The sequence below is a fragment of the Hypanus sabinus genome, chromosome 10 (genome assembly GCF_030144855.1).
Source record: "Hypanus sabinus isolate sHypSab1 chromosome 10, sHypSab1.hap1, whole genome shotgun sequence".
Taxonomy (NCBI): domain Eukaryota; kingdom Metazoa; phylum Chordata; class Chondrichthyes; order Myliobatiformes; family Dasyatidae; genus Hypanus; species Hypanus sabinus.
The window spans coordinates 136,327,848-136,355,749 of NC_082715.1; the positions used below are offsets into that span (position 1 = coordinate 136,327,848).

A 27,902-nucleotide genomic window follows, 5' to 3' on the forward strand; every position below is an offset into this window, starting at 1 on the left:
TATACAAAAAATAAACAAATGTTTTTGTTCCTTCTCTATTTTTATTAAAACTTGGATATTGAGCCAACATTCTTCTCTTAATCCTGGGCTGACCAAACATTGAAAGGACCAGATAGAATGGATGTGGAGAGGATGGTTCCTATAGGATGCTGGGGCGTCTAGAACCAGAGGGCGAAACCTCAGAGTACAGGAATGTACATTTAGAGCAGAGACGAGGAGGAATTTCTTTATTCAGGGGGCAGTGAATCTCTAGAACTCACTGCAACAGGTGGCTGTGGAGGCCAAGTCACTGGGGATATTGAAAGCTGAGGTTGATAGGTTCTTGAAGAGTCAGAGCATCAAAGGTTATGGAGAGAGGGCAGCAGAATGGAAGTAAGAGGGATAATAAATCCGCCATGATGGAATGGTGGAGCAGACCTGATGGGCTGAATCGCCTAATTCTTCTCCTGTGTCTTATGGCTGTATGGTTCTTGATACCAGCTGGATCCTGAAAAGATTCTAAACCTTAAGTTGTTGGGCTTGCATTAGGAATTCCTTTCTAAGTTGATTTAACTAATTCAGGGTGATTTAACTAATGTTTTAGTATTTCTTTACAGTAATTTATAATAATATTTTATGTATCACAATATACTGGTGCCACAAAATAATAAATATCATGACTTATATAATTGATAATAAACATAATTCTGAGTGTGAGTCTGATTATGATTCATTACAGAGCATTCTCTAATTTATTTTGTACTTTTTTCACACCAATCATCTCCAGAGCATGGCAATAATGATGTACAGTATCTGCCTGGGACAAGGAGGTGCAATGAAAGGAGGCAGCATCCTTGACAATTAAAGAACATTCCCCAGATTTTGAGGCCTATCATATTCATAGACCTTCCCAGCATACTTCAGTTCAGCAACATGTGGTTTCGGCTCCTCGGGACCTGTGCTGGGTTTAGTAACTTCCTCAGTGATGTTATCATGCTCACCAGAACTCACTTCCTCATATTTAATCACAATAGATACAGTGTCTTCTTCAATCTTCTCTACATGTGGCTTGATGGCCTTTACAATTAGTATCTAGGAAGCAGAAGGGTCAAAGTCAGAGCACACAATAGACATGTTATGACTGGTTAAACAAGTACATAGTAACAATATAGAGTTACATAGTAAGTACAGACATATCTGATTTCAGTGCAACCCTTCAAAAGGCGATGCCTCAAAGACATGGTATACATCATTACCTCACTAGCCAGGACATGCCCTCTTCTCATTACTCCCATCAGAGAGGGGGTAACAGGCACACTCAGTCCTTTAGGGAAACCTTCTTCCCCACCGCTATCAGATCTCTGAATGGACAATGAACCCATATATACGACCTCACTTTTTGCCCTCTGTTTGCTGTACTTACTCATTTTTCGTATTTCCCATTTTAATTGTATGTATGGCACTGTACTGCTGCTGTAATGCAACACATTTCATGACCTATCTCTGCACCCTCTCTAAGATGTACACATCTTTACTAAATTGAGGCAACCACAACTGAACACGATGCTCCAAATGTGGGCTAACCAGGGTTTCATAGTGCTGCAACATTATCCCATGACTCTTGAATTCAATCCCCCAACTATTAAAGGCCAACACACACCATACATCTTCTTAACCATCCTATTTACATGCATGGCTACTTTGAGGGATCTATGGACATGGACCTCAAGATTCCTCTGTTCCTCCACACTGCTAACAATCTCACCATTAAACCTGTATTTTGCCTTCAAATTCGACCTTCCAAAATGAATCACTTCACACTTGTCCAGGTTGAACTCCATCTGCTACTTTTCAGCCCAGCTCTGCATCCTATCAATGGCCCATTGTAACCTACACCAACCTTCTACATTATCCACAGCACCACTAACCTTTGTATCACGTGCAAACTTGCTAACCCACCCTTCCATTTCCTGTCCACCAGCTGCTCGTACGACCACCCACCAACTGCTCCCATGACTTCACTTGACCCTGATCGGTGGGGTGGGGGTGGGGTCTAAGCAGGTGCTATGCCTGCAGGCTAGAAGAGGGAAGGAGCACCTTACACCTCCTTTGGTAGGGCTGTATCTCCACCCCACCACCCTTGTCAAACACCTTACTACAACCCAAATGCACCACATCCATTGCTCTACCTTCATCACTGTGATTTGTCACATCCTCAAAAAAAGTCGGTCAAGTTAATGAGGCACGACCCACCCTTCACAACACCATGACAACTATCCCTAATCAGACTATGCTTCTCAAATGCTCCCAAATCCTGCCCATAACAAACCTCAGCTTTAGTCTTCTCACCACTGACATAAGGCTCACTGGTCTATAAATCCTAGGATTATCCCCATCACCTTTCTTGAACAAGGGAACAACGTTTGTCACCGTCAAGTTGTCTGACATTACTCCTACGGCCAGTGAGGATGCAAAGATCATCTTCAATGCCTCAGCAATCTCTTCACTCACTTTTGGTACTTGTTCCTTGTGGCGCATCGGGTGGCAACCTTGCCATTTCTTTAGGACTTCTGTCTGTTTTTTTAATGAGCTTGAGTAGCTAGCTTGATGGTCCACCCAGCACGGATGGAAAGCATGCAAAGAGCTGGCCAGATTCGAACTCAGGACCACTCATCTCGAAGACTGGTGCGGATGCCACTACACCACTGGCTGGTTCCTGTAGCAACCATGGTCTAATCTATTCTGATATTTTTCAAAAGCTCCAACACTGCCACTTTCTTAACCACACGTTCATTTACATCAGTCTTTTCTACACTGACCTCTCCCTGGGGAACATTGAAATAAAATATTCATTAAGGACCTCCCCTACTTTCTCCGACTCCAGGCACATCTTTCCTCTTCTAGCCCCAACTGGTCCCACTCTCACTCTAGTCATCCTCTAGATCTTCATGTACATGGAGAACACCTTGGAGTTTTTCTTAATCCTTCTAATCAAGGGCTTCTCATGCCCCCTTTTTGCTCTCCTAAGTTCAGTCTTAAGCTCTTTCCTGGCTACCTTATAACTCTCAAGAGTCCTTCCTGATCCTTGCTTTCCAAACTTTAAGTATACTTCCTCCTTCCTCTTGTCTAAAGTGAATCTGTGGAATTCTTTGCCACAGGCAGCTGTGGGGCCAAGTCACTGGGTATATTTAAAGCAGAGGTTGATGGGCTCATTAATAGTAAGGGCATCAAAGGTTACAGGGAGAAGGCAGAATAGTGGAATTGAGGGCGATAATAAATCAGCCATGATGGAATAGCAGAGAAGACTTGAAGGGCTGAATGGCCTAATCCAGCTCCTACATCTTGTGGTCTAAATATTCCACTTACCTTGTCAACCATAGTTCCTCCATCTTACCATTCTTTCCCTGCTTCAATGGGACAACCCTATCCATAACCCCTTGCAAGTGCTCCCTAAACAACCTTCACATTTTTGCTGTGCATTTCCCTGAGACCATCTTCCCAACTTACTCAAAACAGATCTACTTACCAAAGATTTTGGCAAGACTGCTTCCTTCTTTAAAAGTTTCCAGAGAATAGCTGCACTGGCGAGCCCCAGGGCAAAGGCAACCACAGCCAAAAGGGCAATTAATATCTCTGGATGGAGAAGAAACCATTAAAACCACTGTGAGAAGGCTTTTGGAAATAAGGTTGGAATAAGTCTACCACACTACTATCGCCTTAGAATAATCTAAATTGAAGTCAGAGTGTAGCATCGTGGCCAGAAATTCATGAAGGTGTCCATGACTCTCTTTCAAATTTAAGCATTGGATCATTTGCACATATAACAGTAAATCAAAAATAAATATACCAGTATTGCTGGATGTCATGTGTTATAGAAAAGATAAAATATACTGTGCTGAATTCTACTGGTAGACGCTGACACAAAATGTGGGCATTTTTCACCTAGGAATGTAAGCAAATGTAAGACATGAATGCGTGTGTAACTATAGTTGGAGGTCTTGGATTGCAACTGGTAAGTTAGGCAGCTCTGCTACTGGAGTACAGCAGAGAGAAAACTTACTGTGGTTCTCTAGAACTAGATAGATTTCATAACATTTAGGTTGAGGGAATCTGCTTATGTACCCTATTGCAGGTTAATTAGGTACAGCTTTTGCATTTGCCATTCAGTTCGATGGCAATATTATGCGGCACCTGAATGAAAGGAAACTGCATGATAATTAGGGTCTGAAAAGGAATCAGGATGTGTTCAGAGAGTAAAGGACAATGGAATAGGCAGCTCACTTATACTAACATCAAAATGAAATAAAACTTTGAGAGAATAATGCAGTGTCTTCTATATATATTTTAGTTTATATATTAGATGTAGTTTTTAGTCATTAATTGTACATCGTCATAGTTTTTTTCAGCTTAAAATTCATGCCAAGGTTTCATACCTAAGATTCAAAAGATCAAAAAGATGTAACCTTAATACAAGCTACATTGACTACTTTGAGTAAGATCTTTGATGGCAAACAGCAGTTTTGAAATATCAATTAAACGGGATCTACAGTTGAAAGCATCATAGAATCACACTGCATGAAAACTGGCCTTCAGCCCAACTGACTCATGCCAGTTAAGATCCCTGTCTGAGCTAGTCCCCTTTGTCCACACATGGCGCAGATCCCTCGAAACCTATCCTATCCACGTACCTGTCCAAGCACCTTTTAAATGCTGTACTTCCCTCAGCCACTCCCTCTGGCTGCTCATTCCATAGAGATATGAATCATGACTCAGCAATGGCCACAACGTCATACATGCCAATCTGTAACTGTGCTAAAAGATCATCCGTCTTATTCTGTATACTGGTTATATTCAAGTATAACAGGTTCAGTCCTGTACTCATTACCCTTTATGATTTTGGCCCCTTGTTACAATTTAAAATCCAACTAACTGCAATTTTGCCCTAACATCAGCCTGTTCTTCCGTCACAGTCTCACTGCATCTAGTTGTATATCAAGTACCCATTCTCAGCCCAGTCACTCCGGCTCCCATCTCCTTGCCAAGTTAGTTTAAACCCTCCCCAGCAGCTTCAGCCAATCTGGCTGCAAAGATATTGGTCCTCTTGGGGTTCAGGTACAACCCATCCTTTCTGTATAGGTTGTACCCTCCCCACAAGAGATCCCAATGGTCCAGTAATCTGAAACTTTGCCCTCTGCACCATTTCTTCAGCCACACGTTCATCTACCAGACCATCTGATTCTTACTCTCAATGGTGCACGGCACGAGCAGCAATCCAGAGATAACTACCCTGCAGGTTCCGCTTTTCAGCTTTCTACCTAGAACCCTAAATTCTCTCTTCAGGACCTCCTCCCCTTTTCCAACCTATGTTGTTGGTGCCAATACGTACCACGACTTCCGGCTGCTCAACCTCCCCCTTTAGAATGCTGTGGACCCGATCTGATACACCCCTGCAACGTACCATCCAGTGTCTCCTTCACAGCCACAAAGCTTGCCTTTTGCTCCTCTAATTATGAAATCCCCTAGCTCCACTGGATTCCAACCCCCTTCCCTTCTGAGCCACAGGGACAGACTCAGTGTCACAGATCAGGTCGCTGTGGCTTCCCTCCAGTAGGTTGTCCTCTCCAACAGTTCCCAAAGCAGTATACTTATTATTGAGGGGGATGGCCTCAGGTATACTCTGCACGACCTGCTATTCCCTTTCCTCCTCCTAACGGTCACCCAGGTACCTGCTTTCTGCAACTTAGGGGTGACTTCCTCCCTGTGGCTCCTATCTCTTCACCTCCTCGTTCTCCTATAGGAGCCAAAGGTCATTGAGCTGCAGCTCCAGTTCCCTAACATGGTCTCTGAGGACCCATCCTTAACATGGTCTCATGCAGGGCATGACGAAGAACCCTCACCATCCAGGACCTGCCCTGTCTCTCTCCTCTGCTATGATCAGAGAGGAGGTACAGGAGCCTGAATGCTCATATTCAACATTTCAGGAACAGCTGCTTTCCCTTTACCATCGGATTCCTGAACAGTCCACGAACCCATGGACCACAACCTCGTAGGAACTTTTTTGGCAATATTAATTTACTTCATAATTAATAGTAACTTTATGTCTTTGCACTGTATAAAGCAACAAATTTCATGTTATAGAAGGCAGTGAAAATAAATCTGATTCTGATTCAGCCATTTTATAAGGACAATTACACTGTGATGCAAAATGCCTCTCTAACTATATTAGTGGTCACGTTACCTTGTAGATTTAAGGAATAAACTTTGAAGCATCTTTTCCTTGACCATTCTGCTTTCATTTTCCATTTTTCTGAATTCACTCGAGCAGACACACATAAAGTAACTCTTGACTGGGTTACATTAAACTTCAGTTTTAATCTTCTGATTGAGCAATTTGCCTTGGGTTAGAGATAGCAAAATGAAAGAGCAAGATTACAAGGTGATACACATTAATGCTTTATGTAAATTAAAATTAGTTCCGTGTTTGTATGTTCTGATTAATCTGTTCATAAGGAAGGATTCCATTTTTTAAAAAATAGAATAGCTCTTGTTAGGCGGAAAAAAGGTTGGAATGCAGAATATATAAATACTGCAGATATTCAGAATTCTGAAACAAAACAACAAATGCGGGAGGAACTCAATAGGTCAGATAGTATCTGACTGCAAGACCTTACAAAGGATTGCGAGGGCTCCTAAGAGGATCATTTCTCACCCTTCGGACACATACTATTGTAAATCAGCAGGACTGTACTTGCAGGGCCCTTAGCATAAACAATGAGCCTTCCCGTCCGTCCAACAATTTCTTTAACTCCCTACCATCAGGCAGGAGGTACCGTAGCATTAGGACACTAACGGTCAGGATAGGAAACAGCTTCTTCCACCAGGCTGTGAGACCATTCAACTCCCTGCCACCACCCAGGTCTCACCCATGTAGGTTACACCAGGGTCATTATTCTGCTTACTTTTTAACTTACGTCTTAAATGCACCTTATTATCTGTTAGCAAACACGAGGAAATCTGCAGATGCTGGAAATTCAAACAACAACACACACAAATGCTGGTGGAACACAGCAGGCTAGGCAGCGTCTATAGGGAGAAGCGCTGTCGACGTTTCGGGCTGAGACCCTTCGTTATTATCTGTTAATTTGTTTGTGGTAATATTACTGTGCAAGTTGTGTGGGAGCTATATGTATTGTGTTCTGCAGCTTGGTCCAGAGGAACATTGTTTCATTTGGTGGTATCCCTGTGTATGGTTGAATGACAATAAACTTGAATTTGAACTTTAGAGGAAGAGTGAGAGATAATGATTCAGATTTATGACCTTTCATTAATAGTGCCAACAACTGACTGTAGCTTCTGAGCGTGGTTGATTGTTCCCTGGTTCTTCACAGTACCTGGGAACTATCATTACCAAATTAACAAAGACTCACATCATGCATTAGAACAGTTACCCAGAAACTTGAACAAAAAAGTTAGAGGAGACAGACATAGAAAAGCAGATTGGCATAGCGCAGGAATTCCTGAGCTTGAGTGTTGTTCTCCGTCTGGAACGTGCCCTTTCTCATTACTACTATCAGGGAGGAGTAAGGACCCACATCCAACTTTTTAGGAACAGATTCTTCTCCCTTTGCCATCAGAGTTCTGAATGGGCCACAAACACATGAACATTACCTCACTGTTTCGCTTTCTATTTGCACTATTTTCGGTATTATTTTTGGACTATTTACTTTTTACACTGTATATTTCTAATTATGTAGGGTAACGTAACTGATGGAAACATACACAATTCATGGCCACCACCACTGAATTGGGGCTCACTTTAAGGGGCTGGTCTGATGTGATGACATAATTACGTAAAGTCCTTTTATGTGCTTTGTGTTCAGTGCTTGGATGGCAATAAGTGAGTTGCTACAGATTTTTGTAAACATTACACTATTTACATTGGTGAACCTGCTTCTCTCAAACGATTCTGGAGCTATAGAATATGTTGGCCAATGCAGTCGCTTTGAACCTGCTGGAGTTTTGGGAGTAAAATGCCATCGCTGGGTTTGTACAAGCTGAGGCCCAATTCGTGCTGTGAGAAATCACCGCTGATGATACCAAATTCTACTATGTGGTAGCATCACTCAGCAGTTCCACAGCTGAGAGAGTGGTGCGCCTACTAGAACACCTGCCTATACACGATAAATACTGATCGCTGAAAACTCACATTTATCAGACTTTTGGACTATCAGAGCTGCTCTCCTTGCCCAGCCTTGGCAATGATAAGCCATTGAAGCTAATGGACCGCATGCTGTCTCTCCCGGGAAATCACCATCCTTGTTTTATTTTTAAGGAACTCCTCATACAGCAAGCGCCTGATCAAGTTTACGTAGCCTTCACTATTGCACCCATGAATGACTATAGAGAGCTTGCTACAGTGGCTGATAGTGTACACTCAGCTAGGCAGCAGTGCACCATTCCTGCTCCCTTCTCTACCTCAATAAGCCTGGTCAGAAAGGACCCCAACATAAGGGGTCCCAACATAAGGGACCCCAACATATGAACGCTAGGAAGTGCTGACCGCCTTGCAGCTTCAATGGTGCCAGCGCATCAGGACGCCAGAGGTCTGTGAACACCATGGGTTCCGGCTGCCAGGGATGTCAGCTGGTCATTGCGGAGACCCTTTCAGGGCAATGCTTCTTATGTGGCACAAGTGCTCAAGTGAGTGTACTGCCAGCATGACATTGATCAGAAGGCAAAGAGCATTGAAACCTCGCTGGAAGACGCCAATGGCAGCAGGATCCAGACTTACAGGACACGACAGGTGACGCTCAGCTTCAGTGGACGACGTTACACATGGGGGCTTCGTCCTGGCTAAAGTGGCCAGACCTCTGCTCGGTGCAGATCTCCTGTGTGCCCAAGAGCTATTAGTTGATCTTCGGAACAGCTGGCTTGTGGATGTCAAGGACTCTAGGTCATTACCCTGCTCCCCCAGTAAGTTCCTCACAACAACTCTGCCACGTGCATGCACCACCGCATTTGAGTTTACTTGACGGTCGGGCAAATTCCCAGGGCTCACCAAGCCCGCATTCTCCATGACAGTCACAAAACATGGGGTTGAGCACCCCATTTCCACACCTGGCCTGCCAGTCCATGCCCCCGTGTGTGTAGACTGAACCCAGAAAAGCTGGCAACCGTGAAGGCCGAGTTTGCCAACATGGAAAGACTTAGCATTGCTGACTGGTCAAATAACCCCTGGGCTTCACCCCTCCATATGGTCCCTAGCTCCAATACCATCCATGTGTTGATTACTAATGCCTTAACGAGGCTGTAACCCCTGATCGTTACCCAGTCCCACACATCCAGGACATCTCAGCACATTTAACTGAAAAGTAAATTTTCTCCAAAGTCGATCTAATTAGAGGCTACCTTCAGGTGCCTGTGTGCTCGGAGGACATTCCCAAAATGGCAGCGATAACCCCCCGACTTGGCCTCTTTGAGCGTCTGCACATGCTGTTTGGACTGAGGAACGCAGTGCAGGTTTTCTGACCCTTGATGGACCCTGTATTAAAAGACTCAGAACTTCTTTCTGTTTACCTGGATGACATACTGTGCATCCAAGTCTGAACATCTCCGCATACTCTTCAAGCGCTTAAATCAACAAGGGTTGATTATTAACCCTGCTAAATGCCAGCGTGTGTTGTCAACCATTTACTTTCTCGGCCTTCACATCTCCGCAGAAGGTGCAAAACCCCTCCCATCAAATATAGCTGCTATCATGGATTTCCCACCACCCCTCACTACTAAAAAAAACATGAGTTTTTAAGCATGGTGAATTTCTACCTCTACTTCTTTCCACGAACTGCTAAACTTATGCTTCCCCTATATAGTTCACTTAAAGACAATACCCCTAATCAAGCGCTTGACAGGTCAGTGGACATGACCAGGGCATTTGATGACGTCAACCAAGCTCTTTCCGATGTGACCCTACTGGCGCACCCACTCCCCAATGCACCCATAACGATTACTAGTAACGTTTCAGACTATGCTGTGGGTGCTTGACTTCTTCAGCCGGCAGCTCCATCCTCCTGAAAGGAAGTGAAGCACGTCAGACCGTGAGCTTCTTGGTCTCTATCTTGTCATCCGCCATCTTTGTTTTCTTCCAGAGGGTCACCATTTCACAACGGTCATTGACCACAAACCCCTTGTGCACAGATTGGCCAAAATATCAGACCCTTGGTCTGCACGGCAGCAATGCCCCCCGGCCTACAAATCAGAGTTCACGACTGATATATAGCACATCAAGGGGAAAATAATGCCGTGGCTGATTGCCCCTCATGGCCAGCTGTTGAGGCCATACACATCGGGGTTGACTATGCCAACATGGCAGCCAACCAAGCTACTGACTCAGAGGCCCAGGCTTACTGAACAGCAGTCACAGGCCTGCGGTCGGCTGACATTAAGTTCAGGGAAGCTGCGGTTTCTCTGCTGTGTGGTGTCTCACCCGGTTGCCCTCACCCCATAGCAAACTGGAGCTGGACTGTTTTTATCTCCATTCGTGACCTCTTGCATCCAGGCAGGAGGGTTTCACAGAAACTGGCTGCACTGAAGTTTTCTGTGGCACGGCCTTATTAAGAATGTGTGTGTGATTGGACTGCAGCCTGTGTGGGGTGCCAGTGGGTGAAAAGTAACGGTCATGTTCAGGCACCATTGGCACCTTTTGAGGACCCTGAGTGAAGGTTTGACGATGCCAATGTGGACCTTGTTGGACCTCTTTCCCCCTCCTGTGGTTTCACACACCTCCTTACCATGGTGGACTGTACCACAGTGGTTATCCTCTAGCATCAACAATAGCCGCAGATGTGGCTTGGGTGTTCGTCAGCACCTGCGTTACTCACTTTGACACCCCATCCGATCTTTTCTCTGACCACAAGTCCCTGGCCCATATCAGACCACTGGGCTGCGATGGCCTAGAACCTTGGTGTTAGGCTACATCACACCATGGTGTATCACCCCCAGTCCAATGGCCTGAGCAAGCTGATGCACCATCAACAACTCACTCTGAGACGTAAAGGCGAGATATCGGCTTTTATTGACTTGAAGAAGGAACAAGCAGTGGTTGACCACCATACTACATCCTGGAGACTGAGAGGCCGGGCTCAGGCCTCAATCGCCTTTATACGGGGGTCTGTGGGAGGAGCCACAGGAGCAGTCAGCAGAGGGGCGTGTCCAGACAGGTATATGTAGTTCACCACACAAGCGGTTTCACCGCTCCTTAAAGGCTGCCCTGAGAGCCTCCCTGACTGATAAGTGTTGGCATGCTGGGGCTCAGAACAGCTCCCTAAGAGGACTTGCAGTATATGGGCAGCTGATACAACTGCCAGGTGATTCTATTCCTGACTGCCTGCTCGGCCACTCAACAGCATTCCGCCCTTCTCAATAAATTCAATTCCTTTGCACCTATTCCTACCTCCCTTCATGGTACACAGCAATCTTGCATTCCTGTTGACCTACGCTCTGCCTCGTTTGTTTTCATCTGCCACGATGCGCACCGACATCCCCATAGGCCTGTTCAACATTTTAGAACAGACAGAAAAGACTTTTATCACAGATGAGGGGGTAAACCTGGATGTAGTTCGGTAGATGGCTTTAAACCGGCCCACCAAGATTTGGAGGCTTCCACTACCATGCCCCTGCTGTCACGATATGACCATGAGTGTGTCAACACGCCTGTGGATGAGCCAGAGGCACCTGCAGTTCCTCCGCCCGTGCAACATAGGACCTGACCCACACAGCTCGTCCCAGCTCCAGACAGGTTCACCACGCCGAATTCTGCGTGTGACTCTGTAGGACAATATAATTGCTGGAAACGTACATAATTCACAACCACCGACTTGAAGGTGTAATGACAGAATTACGTAAAGTAGCTTTACTGTGCTTTGAACACAGTGCTTGGAGTACAATAAATGAGTTGCTGTGGTTTCATTTAAACGTAAAACACCTCTGCCATTTGATTTGTGAAAACGTACCTTTTTTGTAATTTGTATGTATTGGACTGTACTGCTGCCCGCAAAACAACGTGATGTATGTCAGTGAGAATAAACCTGCTTCTGATCAGTTGAAGGAAATACTATGTCCATAAAAGCTTTATTAGAAAGTGCTGTGAATAAATATTTAAATAAAACTTCTAAATGATATGGGAAAAATAATGCTATAATATTGTTATGTAAACCTGCTTCACATAATTGCTTAAATATTGTTAATAATTTTTAGAAAATTATAACCACAATGTAATTATAACAGCTTTGCTTAATAAGTGCATTAAATCTGGATTTACAAAAGACATTTAATTATTGAATAGCACTCACCAATACATTGTGCCCTTCCTGCTCAACACAAATTTTACACTTAAAGTCATTGTTGATGTTCAAACCGGTCTTTGTGGTCACGTTTCCAACACGGGGATAAATGCATCTTAAAGTAACTTCTTGTCCACGAATCGCCACAGCAACTGTTGGAGCACCCAGTGTGGCTATATAAAACAGGGCAACATTATAATAAAAGAATATTCAGAAACCTGCTCAAGTCTACTTAAAGGCTAGAATCGTCACCATTGAGGACTCTTCAATAGGCAATGCCTGAAGAAGGCAGCGTCCATCTCTAAGGATCCCTTATCATCCAGGACATGCCCTCTTCTCATTGCTACCATTAAGGAGGAGGTACAAGAGTCTGAAGGCACACACTCAATGTTTCAGGAACAGCTTCTTCCCCTTTGCCATCAGATTTCTGGTTGGACCTTAACCCATGAACATTATTTCATTTTTTCCCTTTTCTTTACACTACTTATTTATATACTTCTTATTGTAATTTATAGTATCGTTTAAGTTTTGCACTGTACTGCTGCCGCAAAACAACAAATTTCACAGCACAAATCACTGATAATAAACCTTATTCTGATAGAAGTTACGGTTCACAATCAGTAGCAGAGGTCCTGATGCACTTTAAGTAATAGATCCCATGAAAAATGGAGAGCTACATGGGAGGGAAGGGTTAGATTGACATTAGAGTTGGTTAAAAGGGTGGTACAACTTCATACTCTAATATTCTACGTTCCAAATATCTGCATCAGTAAAAACTAATTCTTCCTGCTTTGGACGTTTTTCCAGTTGTCTTAAACTGAGACAATGATTGAAGTTAATGCTTCATTGAAAGAAGCTTTGTGAGTCTTTGATGGAGATTGGTTTGCACCCTACACTCACTGGAGTTGAGAAGAATGTGGGGATTGACAGGGTGAGATTCTAAGAGGTTGTTATATCCAGCAGCAGATCTCAGAAGAGAGGCCAGCCTCTTAATCCTCAAATGAGGGTTGTCAGTCTTTAGATTCCTTTCTCTCAAAGTGCTGTAGATGTTCGGTGCTTATGTACATTCAACTGATAGACTTCAACGCCAACATGATCAAGGGAGAAGTGAATTTGAACCGTAAAGTCAGCTTGACTAAATGGTGAGGTAGGCTTGCAGGGCCTTTTCTTTCTCTGCTTCTGATAGTCCTGATTACTATATTGATTGGAACAAAAGAACAGAAGAGCCAGGAGTAGGATTCGGCCATTTGGCCCATCGAGTGAACTCTGCCAATCAATGAGGTCATGGCTGATCTGACTGTGGGCTCTGCTCCACTCACCTGCCTCTTACCCAGAACCTTTAATTCCCCTGCTAGGCAAAAAGCTATCTAACTGTTTCTTAAATATATTTAATGGGGTGGCCTCTACTGTTTTCTTGGGCAGAAAATTCCACAGATTCTCTACTCTCCAGTAAAAGCAGTTTCTCCTCATCTCCATAAGACCAAAAGACAGAGGAGCAGAGGCCATTCAGCCCATTGATTTTTCTCTGCCATTCCTTCGCGGCTGACCTCTATCCTAAATCTACCCCACCAAACTTTATCTATTTATTTATCTATATATCTATTTATTTATTTATCTATCTATATATCTACATGTTTATTTATCTATCTATTTATTTATTTAAAATTCGGAAATACAGTTTGGAATAGGCCCTTCTGGCCCTATGATCCGCACCACCAACAACACACCAGTCCAAATCTAGCCCAATCACGGGACAATGTGCAACGATCAATTAACCTACTGCCTGGTGCACCTTTGGAATGCCGGAGGAAATCAGGGCACCCAGAGGAAACCCATACATTGTATGGGGAGGATGTACAAACTCCTTACAGAGGACACCAGCACTAAACTTTGAATCCTGACACCCTGAGCTGTAATAGTGTCACGCTAACTGCTACGTTACCGTGACGCCGACTCTTGAGCCCGTGTGTCCTGGCACTAGTCTCTCTGGTGATATTTCATGGTGATATTCTCTGGCCATTCCCTGTGTCTTAAAATAATAACGTGTCTTGTACCTTCTCACACCAAAATATACTGGTTGAAAGATCATTTGGAGAAGATCAAAAGTCTCTAAATGAGGCAAAACTGTAGTAAGTGAAGTAGATTTACTTTACAAAATTCTGTCTCCTTCACCAGTGAAGAGGCAGCTGCACTACACGAGAGCCACCTCCACTGTGCCGTGGAGAACAGGCAGCAGCCGTGAAAGCAGAGACTAAGCAACCAAAAGACCCAACTACTATCCACTGCAACAGAATATGTGGACCTCAGATCGGCCGCAACATCAGGGGTTCCCAACCTGGGGTCCATGGACCCCTCGGTTAATGGTAAGACTCCTTGGCATAAAGAATGAAGAGCCACTAACAGACAGCCCCTTTGGTGAACATCTTCCTCAACTCAAGTGATTGCACTATTATAACAACTTAGAAATCCAGGTGAAACTCATCTGCCCTTATTTGTGTCAAGAATGCAAATGTACGGAGAAGAAAAACACTCCCAGTTAAATACAAACAATGACTCAGATTAAAAAAACTTTCCTTCCCAACTGTGCTTAAGAAATAAAAAATTCCAGCCATCTGCACGGAGTATACAGCTGGTCTGGTTTCATGTTTGTTTATCTGTCAAAAGTTCAGTCAGAGTTTTCTTTTCATAGAACAATTAAACTAATTCAACCTGATCTTTTCATTTGCTCCAATGGTACAGTCAGATCTCACGTTGATGACATGGGCTTGTCGTGGTGCAGACAAGCCCAATAAGGAATTGCATGGAGTCTGAGTGGAACTGAGAATTTCAATATCAGGCACTCATTTATTTAGAAGTTTTGGAATTCATCATACACTCAGTCACTGTTGGAATGGAGCAGCAAAGAGAATTTGTTGATAACTCCTCGTGCTTTCCTTGAATTTGTATGAAAGCAAGACAGAGGAATTAATTCTGAAGGCTTTGTCTACTTGTTGGTGCAGGCTTTTTCAGCCTCTTTACTCTAAGTCTCCAAATCTGCTTACAACTGTTCCCTCTTTAAACCCCACAGGTAACCAAAAGAACAGTTATTACCCCTGCACCTCTTGAACAGAGAGGATAACTTCACTCACCCCGTCACTGAACTGTTCCCAATGGACTCACTTTCAGGGACTCTTCATCTCACGTTCTTGATATCTATTGCTCAATTAATATTATTTTTATTTCTTTCTATGCGCTATGAAATTGCGAACTTGCTGTCGGTTTGCAATGCGGGCTGCCCCTCAACACATCGGGAAACAAGAGTAAACGTTTTCGACCCGTTCCAATTGAAGGAGAGACACAGAGCTAAACCTCAGCTCGTGTGCACGGAGACCGTCTGGAACGTGGATCTCTTGGCTTTTCCCACAGACCGTGAGACTGCTTTAATCTCGTGGCTTTGAACCTCCCCTCTAGCAGAATACAACCTGAAACTCAACTACTGCACTTTACGTCATGTACCATTTCTTTGCCCAAATTTTCAGCTGATCTGTGTATCCTTTGACAACCTTCCTCACTATTCATAATTCCACCAATATCCACATTGTCTAACCAGACCACTCACCTTTTCATCTAGATCATTAATATATTTTTTTAAATATTACAGAAGTCTGAGCACTGATCCTCGAGAAGCACCACTGGCCACAGACATCTGGTCAGAATAATACCCCTCTCCCATTACCTTGACAGTTCAATGGTTTGTGGCTAGGCTTGCGGATGATATGAAGAAAGGTGCAGGGGCAGGGAGTCTGTAGAAGGACTTAGACAGATTGGGAGAACGGACAAAGAAATGGCAGGTGGAATATTAGTGTAGGGGAAGTGTATGGCCATGCACTTTGTTAGAAGGAATAAAGGGGTAGCTATTTTTAAATCGGGAGAAAATTCAAAACTCAGAGGTGCATAGAGACTTGGGAGTCCTTGTGCAGGATTCCTTAAAGGTTAACTGGCATGTTGAGTCGGTGGTAAGGAAGCCAAATGCAATATTAGCATTCATTTTGAGAGGGCTAGAATATAGAAGCAAGGATGTAATACTAGGCTTTATAAGGCATTGGTCAGACAGAACGTTGAGTCTTATGAGCAGCTTTGGTCTCCTTATCTAAGAAAATATGTGTTGCCATTGGACAGAGTCCAGAGGAGGTTCATGTGAATTGTTCAGGGCATGAAAGGTTTCACATATCAGGAGCATTTGATGGCTCTAGGTGTACTCATTGGAGCTGAGAAGAATAAGGAGACGTCTCATTGAAACTTATAGAATATTGAAAGGCCTAGTTGGAGTGAACGTGGAGAGGATATTTCCTATGGTGGGTGAGCCTAGGACCTGAGGGCACAGCCTCAGAATAGAGGGACATCCATTTACCACAGGGTGGTGAAAAATTCATTTAGCCAGATGGTGGTGAATCTGTGGAATTCTTTGCCACAGACAGCTGTGGAGGCCAAGTCATTGAATATATTTAAAGCAAAGGTTGTCAGGTTCTTGATTAGTCAGGGTGTCAAAGGTTATGGAAAGAAAGCCGAAGAATGGGGTTGAAATGGATAATAAATCAGCCATGATGGAATGGCAGAGTAAATTTGATGGGCCGAATGGCCTAATTTAGCTCCTATGTCTTGTGGTCTGTTGGACTTATGTTCTTCTGCGACTGAGAATTTTGGATCCAACTTTCTAACTCACTGTGGATCCCGTGTGACAGAGTCTTCCAGATCATTCTGCCGTGAGGAACCTTGTTGAATGCTTTACTAAAGTTGAGAGGGAACGGCTGGTGTAGAAAGCATCTTTACAATCAGCACAGTCGCAGTGGACGAGAAGTTGTATTTCTGGGCTATATGACTACTTATGAAAGTCACTCTCCCAAGTTCTGTTTAACACAATCAACATACCATTGTCTTTGAAAGAAAATCTGTCAGTCAAAGCGAACTGTGATTCTTGTAACTGTGTAACGGCCTTGACTTTAGCGTAATATGAGCTAGTCGCACTGAGGTTCACACTGAAGGCTTCGGTGACATCACAGAAATGTGATGAGATACTTGAGCAAGGTGAGAATACCGCCCACTGAGCCGTTCTGTAAAGACACAAATATTTGTTATTCATGTTGGCCTTGTCAAATTACAGCCTGTCTGGAGCAAACAGAGCAAGTTAATAACAATGAACAATACATACTCATAATTCCTGGCCTCAACTGTAAAGCTTGTCGTCGCAGGCGTTTGGCCTACATAATCCCATGTTAAAATGGTCTTAAAGTTGTAAGATGATAAAGAGAGGTTCACTGGAGGAGGAAGCCCTTGGTAATCTGCAAAATAAATAGCATTCAAGTGTAAGGAAGATGAATGAATTTACAAGATTCCTGCAGGTTATTCTATTTAGAGATACAACACAATTAAGAAACCCTTCCGGCCCAATGAGCCTGCGCCACTCAATTATGCCCGTGTGCCCAATTAACCACTAACGTGTGCGTCTTTGGACTGTGGGAGGAAACCAGAGCACCCGGAGGAAACCCACATGGTCACAGGGAGAATGTACAAACTCCTTACAGAGAGCGGTGGGAATTGAACCTGGGTCACTACTGCTACAATATTGTGCCACCATAAACAAGATGAGTAAGTGCACTTTATTAGCCACAATTCATTTTCATGTTCCTATCTGCCATACTTCCCATCAAAGGACTAATTATGACTAAATCATGGATCCCTGTCAAAGTAATTAACCAGTCACGGTGTTTTTTTTTAAGAAAAAGATAGACAGTAGGTAGAAGTTAAATTGCTATTGAGCCCAAAGAAAAAGAAATTGTGAATTTCTGACATATGTTGGAATGACAAAGGTCATGGGCCTTAAGATGAATAAAGTCATCTGTCATTCTTTGGAACTTCAGTAAACATACCCAACCTGTTCAGCCTCTCTCCAAATGCCATCTCCTCAACCAGCTGAACTTGCTTTTTATTGCATCCACTAAAAATATATAATTTGCTTGATATCGAGAGCAGAACTGCGTGCAGGTATATTCTGTATGTGACCTCAGCAGCTCTTGGCAACACTTAGCTTCACTCCTCTGTCTCTACATCCCGGAACCTGTGTATTACTCATGGATTCAGACACACACACACACACACACACACACACACACACACACACACACACACACACACACACACACACACACACACACACACACACACACACACACACACACACACACACACACACACACACACACACACACATACAATAGTCTTGCTCCAAGCAGCAACTGCCTAGTCAGAACAGAACACTTTAATGTCACTTTTCCACTTTTCTGTGTTTCCTTCTGCTCGGGCACTTTCATAGATTTTAACCTGAGTCTTTTGGGCCTTTATCTCCCTTCGATCATGTACATCTTGCTCATTGCCTGTTTCTGCCTCAGCCTCTTCTGCCAACAGTTCCCTACCCCAATCCCTCTGTTGAGACCTCAGGTCTCTCAATGAGGCAGGGGTCTGCTGGCCCTCGGTCTGCCTTTCCTCCTTGGAGCTAAACACAGCTTTGCCTCAGGAGGGAACAGGACATGCTGCTGGGAATGACGGGCCGTAGACTCTAGAGTAACTTCTACTGCAATAACCTTCATTACCGAGAGCTTGGACACCCTCGGGGGGCACGCCCACCACTCTGGCACCTACAGTACCTATGTTCAGGTCACTGGGCTTGAAAGAGTTCTGAGCACTAACAACCACATACTTCTAACCCCATCGACAATCAACCCCCAGAAATGGAGTTTTATAGTGGCAGCACAGTGCAATACATAATATTGGAAACGACTTACGGTGGTAATGAGAAGGGGGATGGCAGGGGTCCTTTGAAGTTCCAAGTTGCAAGCAAGTTTATTGTCAAAGTACATATACATCACCGTATAACACTCTGAGATTAATTTCCTCGCAGGTATTCACAGTAGCAAAAAGAACTGCAATTGAATCAATGAAAAGCTACACAAAAACAAAGACTAACAACCAATGCGCAGAAGACAAATTGTGCAAACACAGAAAATAATATACAAATAGTAAATAAACAAAACTGAGATCATGAGTTGCAGAAGTCTTGAAAGTGGGTCCACTGGTTATGGAATCAGTTCAGAGTTGAGGTGAGTGAAGTTACCCCCCAGCACTCTGAAGGCTGAGGGGTAATAACTGTTCCCGAACCTCGTGGTGACCTCCTGCCCGATGGCTGCAACGAGAAGAGAGCATGGTCTAGATAGTGGGGATCATTGATGGTGGATGCTGCTTTCTTGGGGCAGAGCTCCTTGTACGTGTAATTGAAACCCACTGGTTTCCTTGGCTGCATAAATCTAGGGTCTTCAGTCCCACCAAACGGCTCTCCCACCCCAAACTCCAGTTTGTGTGGGTGCCGCGTAATTTGCTATCCCTGTTACAGATTAGTGCCACGAAATAACAGACAGCACACTGCACGTGATTAAAGGGATAATATTTATGAATCTTAACTTAACTAGAGGGTTAGTAAGGGAAAACAAAGCGAAAAGAGCCCATTTTAACTAAGCAGTGAAATGTGCACAAGTTGGGGCTCAAGGTTTCCCCATGTTTATGATCCTCCATCGATCACTCCCCTGGCTCCGTCGAATCACGGTCCCGTACCAGGTCGAATCCTACGACTGGTTCTCCCCAGCATTTTCCCTCTTCATCTCCCACCAAACAAAAGCCCCAAGCCCTACCTTAGTGTCGCTCACCAGAGAAACCTCCCCTCAGTTCTACCATCCTAACTGGATGGCACACATTTTGCCTCTCTCTTACCTTCAACAATAAACAAACAGGCTGAAAACAGAACAGACTGCTCGTACAGAAATGCTAAATGAAACACATACTGCATAACAGTAAGCATTCGAACCAGGGTATTACGTAATCAATTGACTGATCTGCAATCTGTCAAAGCAAATCCCGTAACTGAAAATTTCCCACCAACAGGATATCACACTGATTAATGTTGAGAAAATAACCTGCAGTACTTTCTGGTTTTTTTGGGGGTATATTTCTGGATCAACGTTCCAGAAATTCAGGTCATATAAACATCCCAGATATGCAATCTCAATTGTTATTGACCTTGCTGCATCAGTCTCCCCAGAGCATAGCCCGTGATATTTCCTGGCACTGCTGAAGAGAAGAACAGGAAGAGAATTGTTGCTGTATTTTTGTAACAATGTTTAAAAAGCATCTATTTTTATATGCATTGTGTAATGGTAGCTGCATATTCCAGTCAGAGACTTATACAGTATGGAAAAGGCCCTTCAGCTCATTGAGTCTTTGCTGACCAACAACCACCCATTTACTAATCTGACATCAATCTGATCATTTTTATCCTCCCTACATTCTCATCAACTCTGCCCTCAATCTACCACTTGCCTACTCGCCAGCAGCACGTTGGGCTGCTTATTTAACCTTTCAACCCGCTTGCTTTGGGAATGATGGAGGAAAACATGCAAACTCCACACAGACAGAATCCAACCTTTGTTTGCATGTGTGATGAAGGTAGACTGAGTGAGCTTGACTTCCTCACCGGGAGACCACAGACTGTGCACATCGCAAATAACATCTCTTCCTCGCTGACAATCAACACCGGAGCATCTCAAGGTTGTGTGCTTAGTCCACTGCTCTAGTCTCTCTGCATCCACAATAGTGTGGCTAGGCTTAGCTCAAACATCATCTATAAACTTGCAAATGGCACAACTATTGATGGCAAAAATTCCGACAGCAATGAGGAGGTGCGTAGGAGTGAGGTAGATCAGCGAATATGCTTCATTAGGAGCTCGAGGAGAATTGATATGTTACTAAAGACACTCACTAATTTAGACAGATGTACCATGGAGAGCGTTTTAACTGTCTGCTATAGAGAGGCCATTGCACAGGATTGGAGAAGGGTGCAGAAAGTTGTAAACTCAGCCAGCTCCATCGTGGGCACTGGCCTCCCCAGCATCCAGGACACCTTCAAGATGCAATGTCTCAAAAGGGCAGTATCCATCCTGAAGGACTCCCTCACCCAGGGAGTTTCTTCTTCTCATGGCTACCATCAAGGAGGAGGCACAGGGGCCTGAAGGCACGCACTCAGTGTTTCAGGAACTGGTTCTTCATCTCTGCCATCAGATTTCTAAATGGACAATGAACCCATGAACACTACCTCACCATTTCCCCCTCTCTTTTTACACTACTTATTTAATTTTTTATATATATATACACTTACAATTGTAATTTATAGTTTTTATTATTATGTATTGCAATGTACTGCTGCCGCAAAAACAGTAAATTGCACGACTTACACCAATGGTATTAAACCTGATTCTGATTATTTTGGTGCCTGCCACCTTCCTGTCAACCTGAACCAGTCTGGCCATTCTCCTCTGACCCCTCCCACTATCAAGGCATTATCGCCCAGAGAACTGCTGCTCACTGGATAAATTTTGTTTTGTGCACATCATCTAGAGACTAGTGTGCTTGAAAATCCCAGGACAGCAGCAGTTTCTGAGATACTCAAACCACTCCGTCCAGCGACATGAATATTGCCGCCTAGCCACACAGTCGTGGATGCGGAGAGAGTAGAGCAGTGGGTTAAGCACACACGTCTTTGAGGGTGCGCCGGTGTTGATTTATCAGTGAGGTGGGGATGTTATTTCTGATCCGCACAGTCTCTCGGTGAGGAGGTCGAGGATCCAGTTGCAGAGGGAGGTACAGAGGCCCAAGGTTTTGGAGCTTGCTGATTAGAACTGAGGTTATGATTTTATTGAACGCTGAGCTGTTGTCAATAAACAGCAGCCTGATGTAAGTTTGATCGAATGCTGAGTGGAGAGCCAACGAGACTGCATCTGCTGTCGACCTACTGTGGTGATAGGCAAAATGCAGGTCCGGGTCCTTGTTTAGGCAGGAGCTGATTCTGGCCACGTCCAACCCCTCAAAGCATTTCATCACGGCAGATGTGAGTGCAATTGGGTGGCAGCTCCCCCTGTTCTTGACCATAAGACATAGGAGCAGATTTATGCCATTCAGCCCATCCAGTCTACTCCGCTGTTTCTTCATGGCTCATCCTGGATCCCTTTCAACCCCATACACCTTCCCTTCCACCATATCCCCTGATGCCCCGACCAATCAGGAAACTATCAACTTCCGCTTTAAAGAGACCCACGGACTTGGCTTCAATTGCTGTCTGTGGCACAGATTCACCATCTTTTGACTAAAAAATCCCTCCTTACTTCTGTTCTAAAAAGTTGCCCCTCAATTTTGAGGCTGCGCCCTCCAGTTCTGGATACCCTCACCAGAGGAAATATCCTCTCCACATCCATCTTTGAACATTCGGTAGGTTTCAATAAGATTTCCCACGCATTCTTCTAAATTTCAGTGAGTACAGGCCCAAAGCTGCCAAACGCTCCTCATATGTTAACCCCTTCATTCTCAGAATCATTCTTGTGAACCTGCTCTGGACTCTGTCCAATGACAGCACATCCTTTCTAAGATAAGGGGCGCCAAACAGTTGACAATAATCCAAGTGCAGCCTGACTAGTGTCTTATAAATCTTCAGCATTATCTCATCTCTCTGTTCCTAGATGCTGCCTGTCCTGCTGAGTTCCTCCAGCATTTTGTGTGTTGATCAGCATTATCTCCTTGCTTTTATTTTCTATTCCCCTTGAATAAATGCCAACATTGCTCTTGCCTTCTTTACCACGGACTCAAACTATAAATTAACCTTCTGGGAGCCTTACACGAGGTCTCCAAAGTTGCTTTGCATCTCTGATGTCTGTACAATTGTTTCTTTTACCAAAATGCACTGTCATAAATTTCTCTACATGGTATTCCATCTGCCACTTTTTTGCCCAGTCTTCCAATTTCTCTAAGTCCTGCACAGCTTCCTCAGCACTAACTAACCCTGCACCTGTCTTCATATCATCCACAAACCTTGCCACAAGGTCATCAATTCCACTATCTAAATCATTGACACACGATGTGAAAAGCAGCGGTCCCAATACTGACCCCTGAGGAACACCACTACTCACTGGCAGCCAATCAGAAAGGGCTGCTTTTATTCCCACTTGCTGCCTCCTGCCTGTCAGCCATTCCTCTATCCTTGCCAGTGTATGTCCTGTAACACCTTAGGATTTTAACTTGTTAAGCAACCCCATGTGAGGCACCTTGTTAAATGCGTTGTGAGAAGCTAAGTCCAAGACACCCACTGCCTTTCCTTGTAACTTCTTCGAAGAACTCCAACAGATTTGCCAGGCAAGATTTCCTTTCACAGAAACCATGCTGACTATGACTTATTTTATGATTAGTCTCCAAGTACCCCGAAACCTTGTCCTTAATAATGACTTCTTGGGCACTGGTATGATCATACGATGAGCAACAACCTCGGCAGTGAGAGATTGAAAATGTCCTTAAACACTCTCACCAGTTGGTTGACGCGGGTTTCTGAACCTTCAGGGCCTGACGCCCTGAAAGGGTTAACCCTCTTGAAAGGAGCTCTGACGTCGGCCTCTGAGACAGGGGTCACAGGGTCACCTGACACTGTAGGGATCTGGAAAGGGACCTATTCTCCCTTTCCAAGTGTGCATTAAAGGCATTGAGCTCATCTGGGAGGGCAGTATCGTGATGTTAGGTTTCATGTTGTAAACACTGCCAGAGCTCACGTCCATCAATTGCATCTCTAACCTCAATTGGAATTGCTTTCTTGCCCTTCTGTAGATCTGGAACAATGCCACAGATCTAGCCCTCAGCAGACTTTGAATCTCCTGGCTCATCCATGGACTTTGGTTTGGCTATGTCTGGTATCTTCTCGAAGGCACACACTCATCTGCACAGGTCTCGATGAAGTCGGTGACAACTGCGACATATTCATTCAGAGGTGAAGATGAATCCCTGAATATTGATCAGTCCACCAACTCAAAGCAGTCACGTGTGCTCTCCCTTGTCCATTCCTTCTTTGTCCCCACCACTGGCACTGCAGTCTTTCGTGTCTGCCTATAGGCGAGGTGCAGCACACGCAGATGATCAGTCTTTCCAAAAGTGTGGGTGTGGGTTGGCACGCGAAGCGTTCTTGATGGTGGTATAACTGGTTAAGTGCGTTGACTCTATTTCCACAGGTGATATGTTGGTGATAGTTATTCAGGGACTTCTTTCAGCCGGCCAGGTTGAAGTCCCCTGCAACAATAGGGAAGGCATCAGGGGAAGATGTTTCACGACTGCTACTCACGGTGCTCAGCTCCTCCACTGCCTATCTGACGTTGCCCTGAGGTGGAATGTACACCGCTACCAGGATGATGGAGGAAAATTCCCTCAGCAAATAAAATGGATGACATTTTATCCACCACATGTTCTTGGTTGGGAGAGCAGGACTAAGACACAACCACCACATCTGTGCACAGTACCATGAAGCTTACTCCACCTCCTCTTCCTTTAAGAGACTGAGCTACCCTGCGTTGGTGGAGAATGGCGGAGCCTTCAGGCTGCAGAGCTCTGAACAAAATGGGGGGGCGGGGGAAGCCATGTTTCCATGAAGCAAACAACACAGCAGCATCTGATGTTTCCCTGGTACAGCTATCTTGCTGTGGAAAAATTTATTTTCCAGAGGCTGTATGTACAATTGCCAGCAGGATTGTGAGGTGTGGGGGTGGGGTCTAAGTCTTCTGTCTTTCAGTTGTTCCTGCAGGCCAGCACTCCTTCCCCTCTTCTGTTTTCTGAATGAGGAACTGCAGCCAGAAACCAAGTCTACAGTCCAGGATCCGTCAATTTTGTGTATCAATAGAATTTTTAAACACCTTGAAATTATATTACTTGCTGAAGTACCAATCGCTACTTCAGCATTTTCAGAGATACTCAAACCACCCCAACTGGCACCAACAATCATCCCACGATCAAAGTCACTTGCATCAAACTTCTTCCCCATTCTGATGTTCGGTCTGAACCACAAATGAACCTCTTGACCATGCCTGCCTGCTTTTCTGCATCGAGCTGCTGCCACACGACTGGCTGGTGAGGCATTTGCATTAACGATGCTGGTGCCGAGGTGTACCTAATAAAGTGGCCAGTGAGTGCAGACTCTCCTGCGGCGTTGTGGTTCTTGCCGTGTCCCAGCTGTGAGTGTTTTGACCGCGAGCCGTGACGCCGTGGCTAACACTTGTCTCCAGTCGCCTCGCTGTGGTTTGAGGCGGTGATGTAAAGGAAGCTGATACAATGAGAGCGACGCGCTTACGGAAGGCAGAGCTTGTTACTGTGGTCATACACCATTGAGATGCTGAGTGTCGTAGACCGTTTAGTTTGAGTGCATGGTGGTGTCATTACAAAGCTAACTGAATGCTCCCTCCCCCACTGTGTAGGTATCTCAATTAGGCTGTCTGCTTCCTCTCTTTGCATAGAAAGCTTCAGAGGATCAATAAAGATCGGCAGCAACTCCTCTGCCACGATTATTGGCATTGATTTATTATTGTCTTTCATGCACATATCTAAGAGTATCTTAATGTGTCTACCCCAAGCACCACATCTGGCAGGATGTTCCATGGTAGCATAGATGTTATTACAGCTCAGAGTGTTCTGGAGTTCGGAGTCCAATTCCACACCGTTCTGTAAGGAGTCTTTGCATGTCCTCCCCTTGGAATGCGTGGGTTCTCTCCAGGTCTTCCACTTCCTCCCACAGTCCAAAGACATACTGGGCAGGTTCACTGGTCATGGTAAATCGTCCCCTGATTTGGTTCGGGTTCATTGAGTTTCTCGGGGGGGTCCCTGGGGCGAAGTAGATCGAAGGGCCAGAACGGCCTATCCCGCACTCTATCACAAAAAAACACTCAAATGCTTCTCCCCACGCAAAGCCTCCTCAAAAATGCGAACTTTTGAATCTTCAGTGTCAATTCAGCAAAAAGATAATTACGTTGCCGATCAAACAACCAGCTGGTTTATGAAAGATATTCAGAGCTGGTACGTCCTTTCCACTGCAGTTAGCAACCCAAGGTTTCACCGAGAGAAAGTGGGATTTCAGTTCAATATATTTACATAAATACAAACATAAAAGCTCCCAGGAGCAAGCAGAAGTGCACTTCATTATAAACTGTAGTTGTTTACCTCATTAAGTAATCCTGTTAGAGTATCTTCCAGTTCAACTTCACTGTCATTTAACTGTTCACATGATACCACTAAATGAAATTATCTTTCCTTAGACCAAGGAGCAGAACACCGCACATATCATTCAAGCATGTAACACGTAAAGTAGTATTACCACAAATAAAGTATCAAAGAATAAGGCTCTTATACTATACAAGTTAAAAAGTGAACAGTGTAATATTACCGGCGCTTCATACGTGATGGGACCTGGGTGGTGGCGGGGAGTTCAGCCACCTCATGGCCTGGGGGAAATAGCAGTTTCCCATCTGAACAATTCTTGTCCAAATGCAATCGTACCTGCGGCCTGATTCTACGGGGTCAAAGAGATTGTCGGACGAAGGGGAGGGATCATTGACAGGGCTCCTGATAAATATTCTGGCGAGCATGTAATCCTAATGACAGGCGAGGGAGCTCGTTAGCTCGAAACTGTTTTATTGTGATGAACACGAAACAGACCGGGCACCATGACGCAGAGAGTGAACCCAGCCAGTCATACGCAGACCAGGGGGGGTGACCATCACATACCCCGGTTGCAGTTAAAGTGACCCACAAGTACACCAGCAAAATAACCCTAAAATGTAACAACTGGAACTTCCCACCATAATCCCACAAAAGTGTTTTAACACAAGAACAATAAACAGCACCGATCATTAGAAATGCAAGGGGTGGGCTGTCAAAAATGCGCCCCCCCCCCGCCCCCGGAGTGTCACACTGCCCCCGCCCGAGGGGTCAGCTATCCCGGGCAACAGTAAAGTCCGGAAGTCCTGGTGGGCGTTGGCACTGCCGCCTGTTTGGGTGAGGCAGGAGGTAGGGCAGTCGGAGTGTCTCTTACTTCCTTCAGCCTCGCCAAGGGCTGACACGGTGCAAGCCGGTCCCGGTGCAGCACGACTGTCTTCCGCCGCACAGGGAACCGCACTCGATAGACCACATCGGAGATGCGGTCGAGCACCTCTCCCGGCCCCTTCCAGTGGCTTCGCCCACTCCGGCCCTTGTCCTATAGTTAGCCATTCCCTCACCCGGGCCGACGCGGGATCGCTCACCTGTCCGCTGCTGGCCCATGGTGGGGACATCGTCGCTGGCTGGCCCCTGGAGCACTGTCACCGCCGCTTGCTCGTGGTTTAGCCGTGTTGTGTTGGGCCACTGCCGGGCGCGCTGCGCTGCCCCGGGCCGCTGTGAAACTGGTGGCAGTCTCTGCTTCCTGGAGCTGCCCAGCTGGAGAGCCACGGCTTCGGCACCGAGGTTGCCCCCGACACATCCACACGCCCCCCCCCCCACCCCCAGCGGGACAGCCCAATGATGCTCCACTATGTGTTTTCCCCCAATACAATGCGCAGCCTCCTCTTCGGTCTCATCACCGCACAGCCAGCTAGACACTGACCATAGTGACCATAGCCGGCTGGACCACTGTTCACAGAGACCATAGCCAGCTGGACCACTGTCCGCAGTGACCAT

At 45.0% G+C, this 27,902-nt stretch overlaps 1 protein-coding gene across 1 annotated transcript; it reads right to left on the reverse strand.

The window, feature by feature from the left end:
- Window positions 1-13: 13 nt before the first annotated feature.
- Window positions 14-27,902, reverse strand: ifngr1l (interferon gamma receptor 1-like). The gene is made up of 7 exons (XM_059983493.1): window positions 27,491-27,902; window positions 17,506-17,635; window positions 17,226-17,407; window positions 12,327-12,490; window positions 6,218-6,374; window positions 3,506-3,612; window positions 14-1,071 (listed from the first exon to the last, which is right to left on the reverse strand). Exons 1-7 carry the CDS (start codon window positions 27,900-27,902, stop codon window positions 841-843), a joined length of 1,383 nt encoding a protein of 460 aa, XP_059839476.1. The 3' UTR covers window positions 14-840.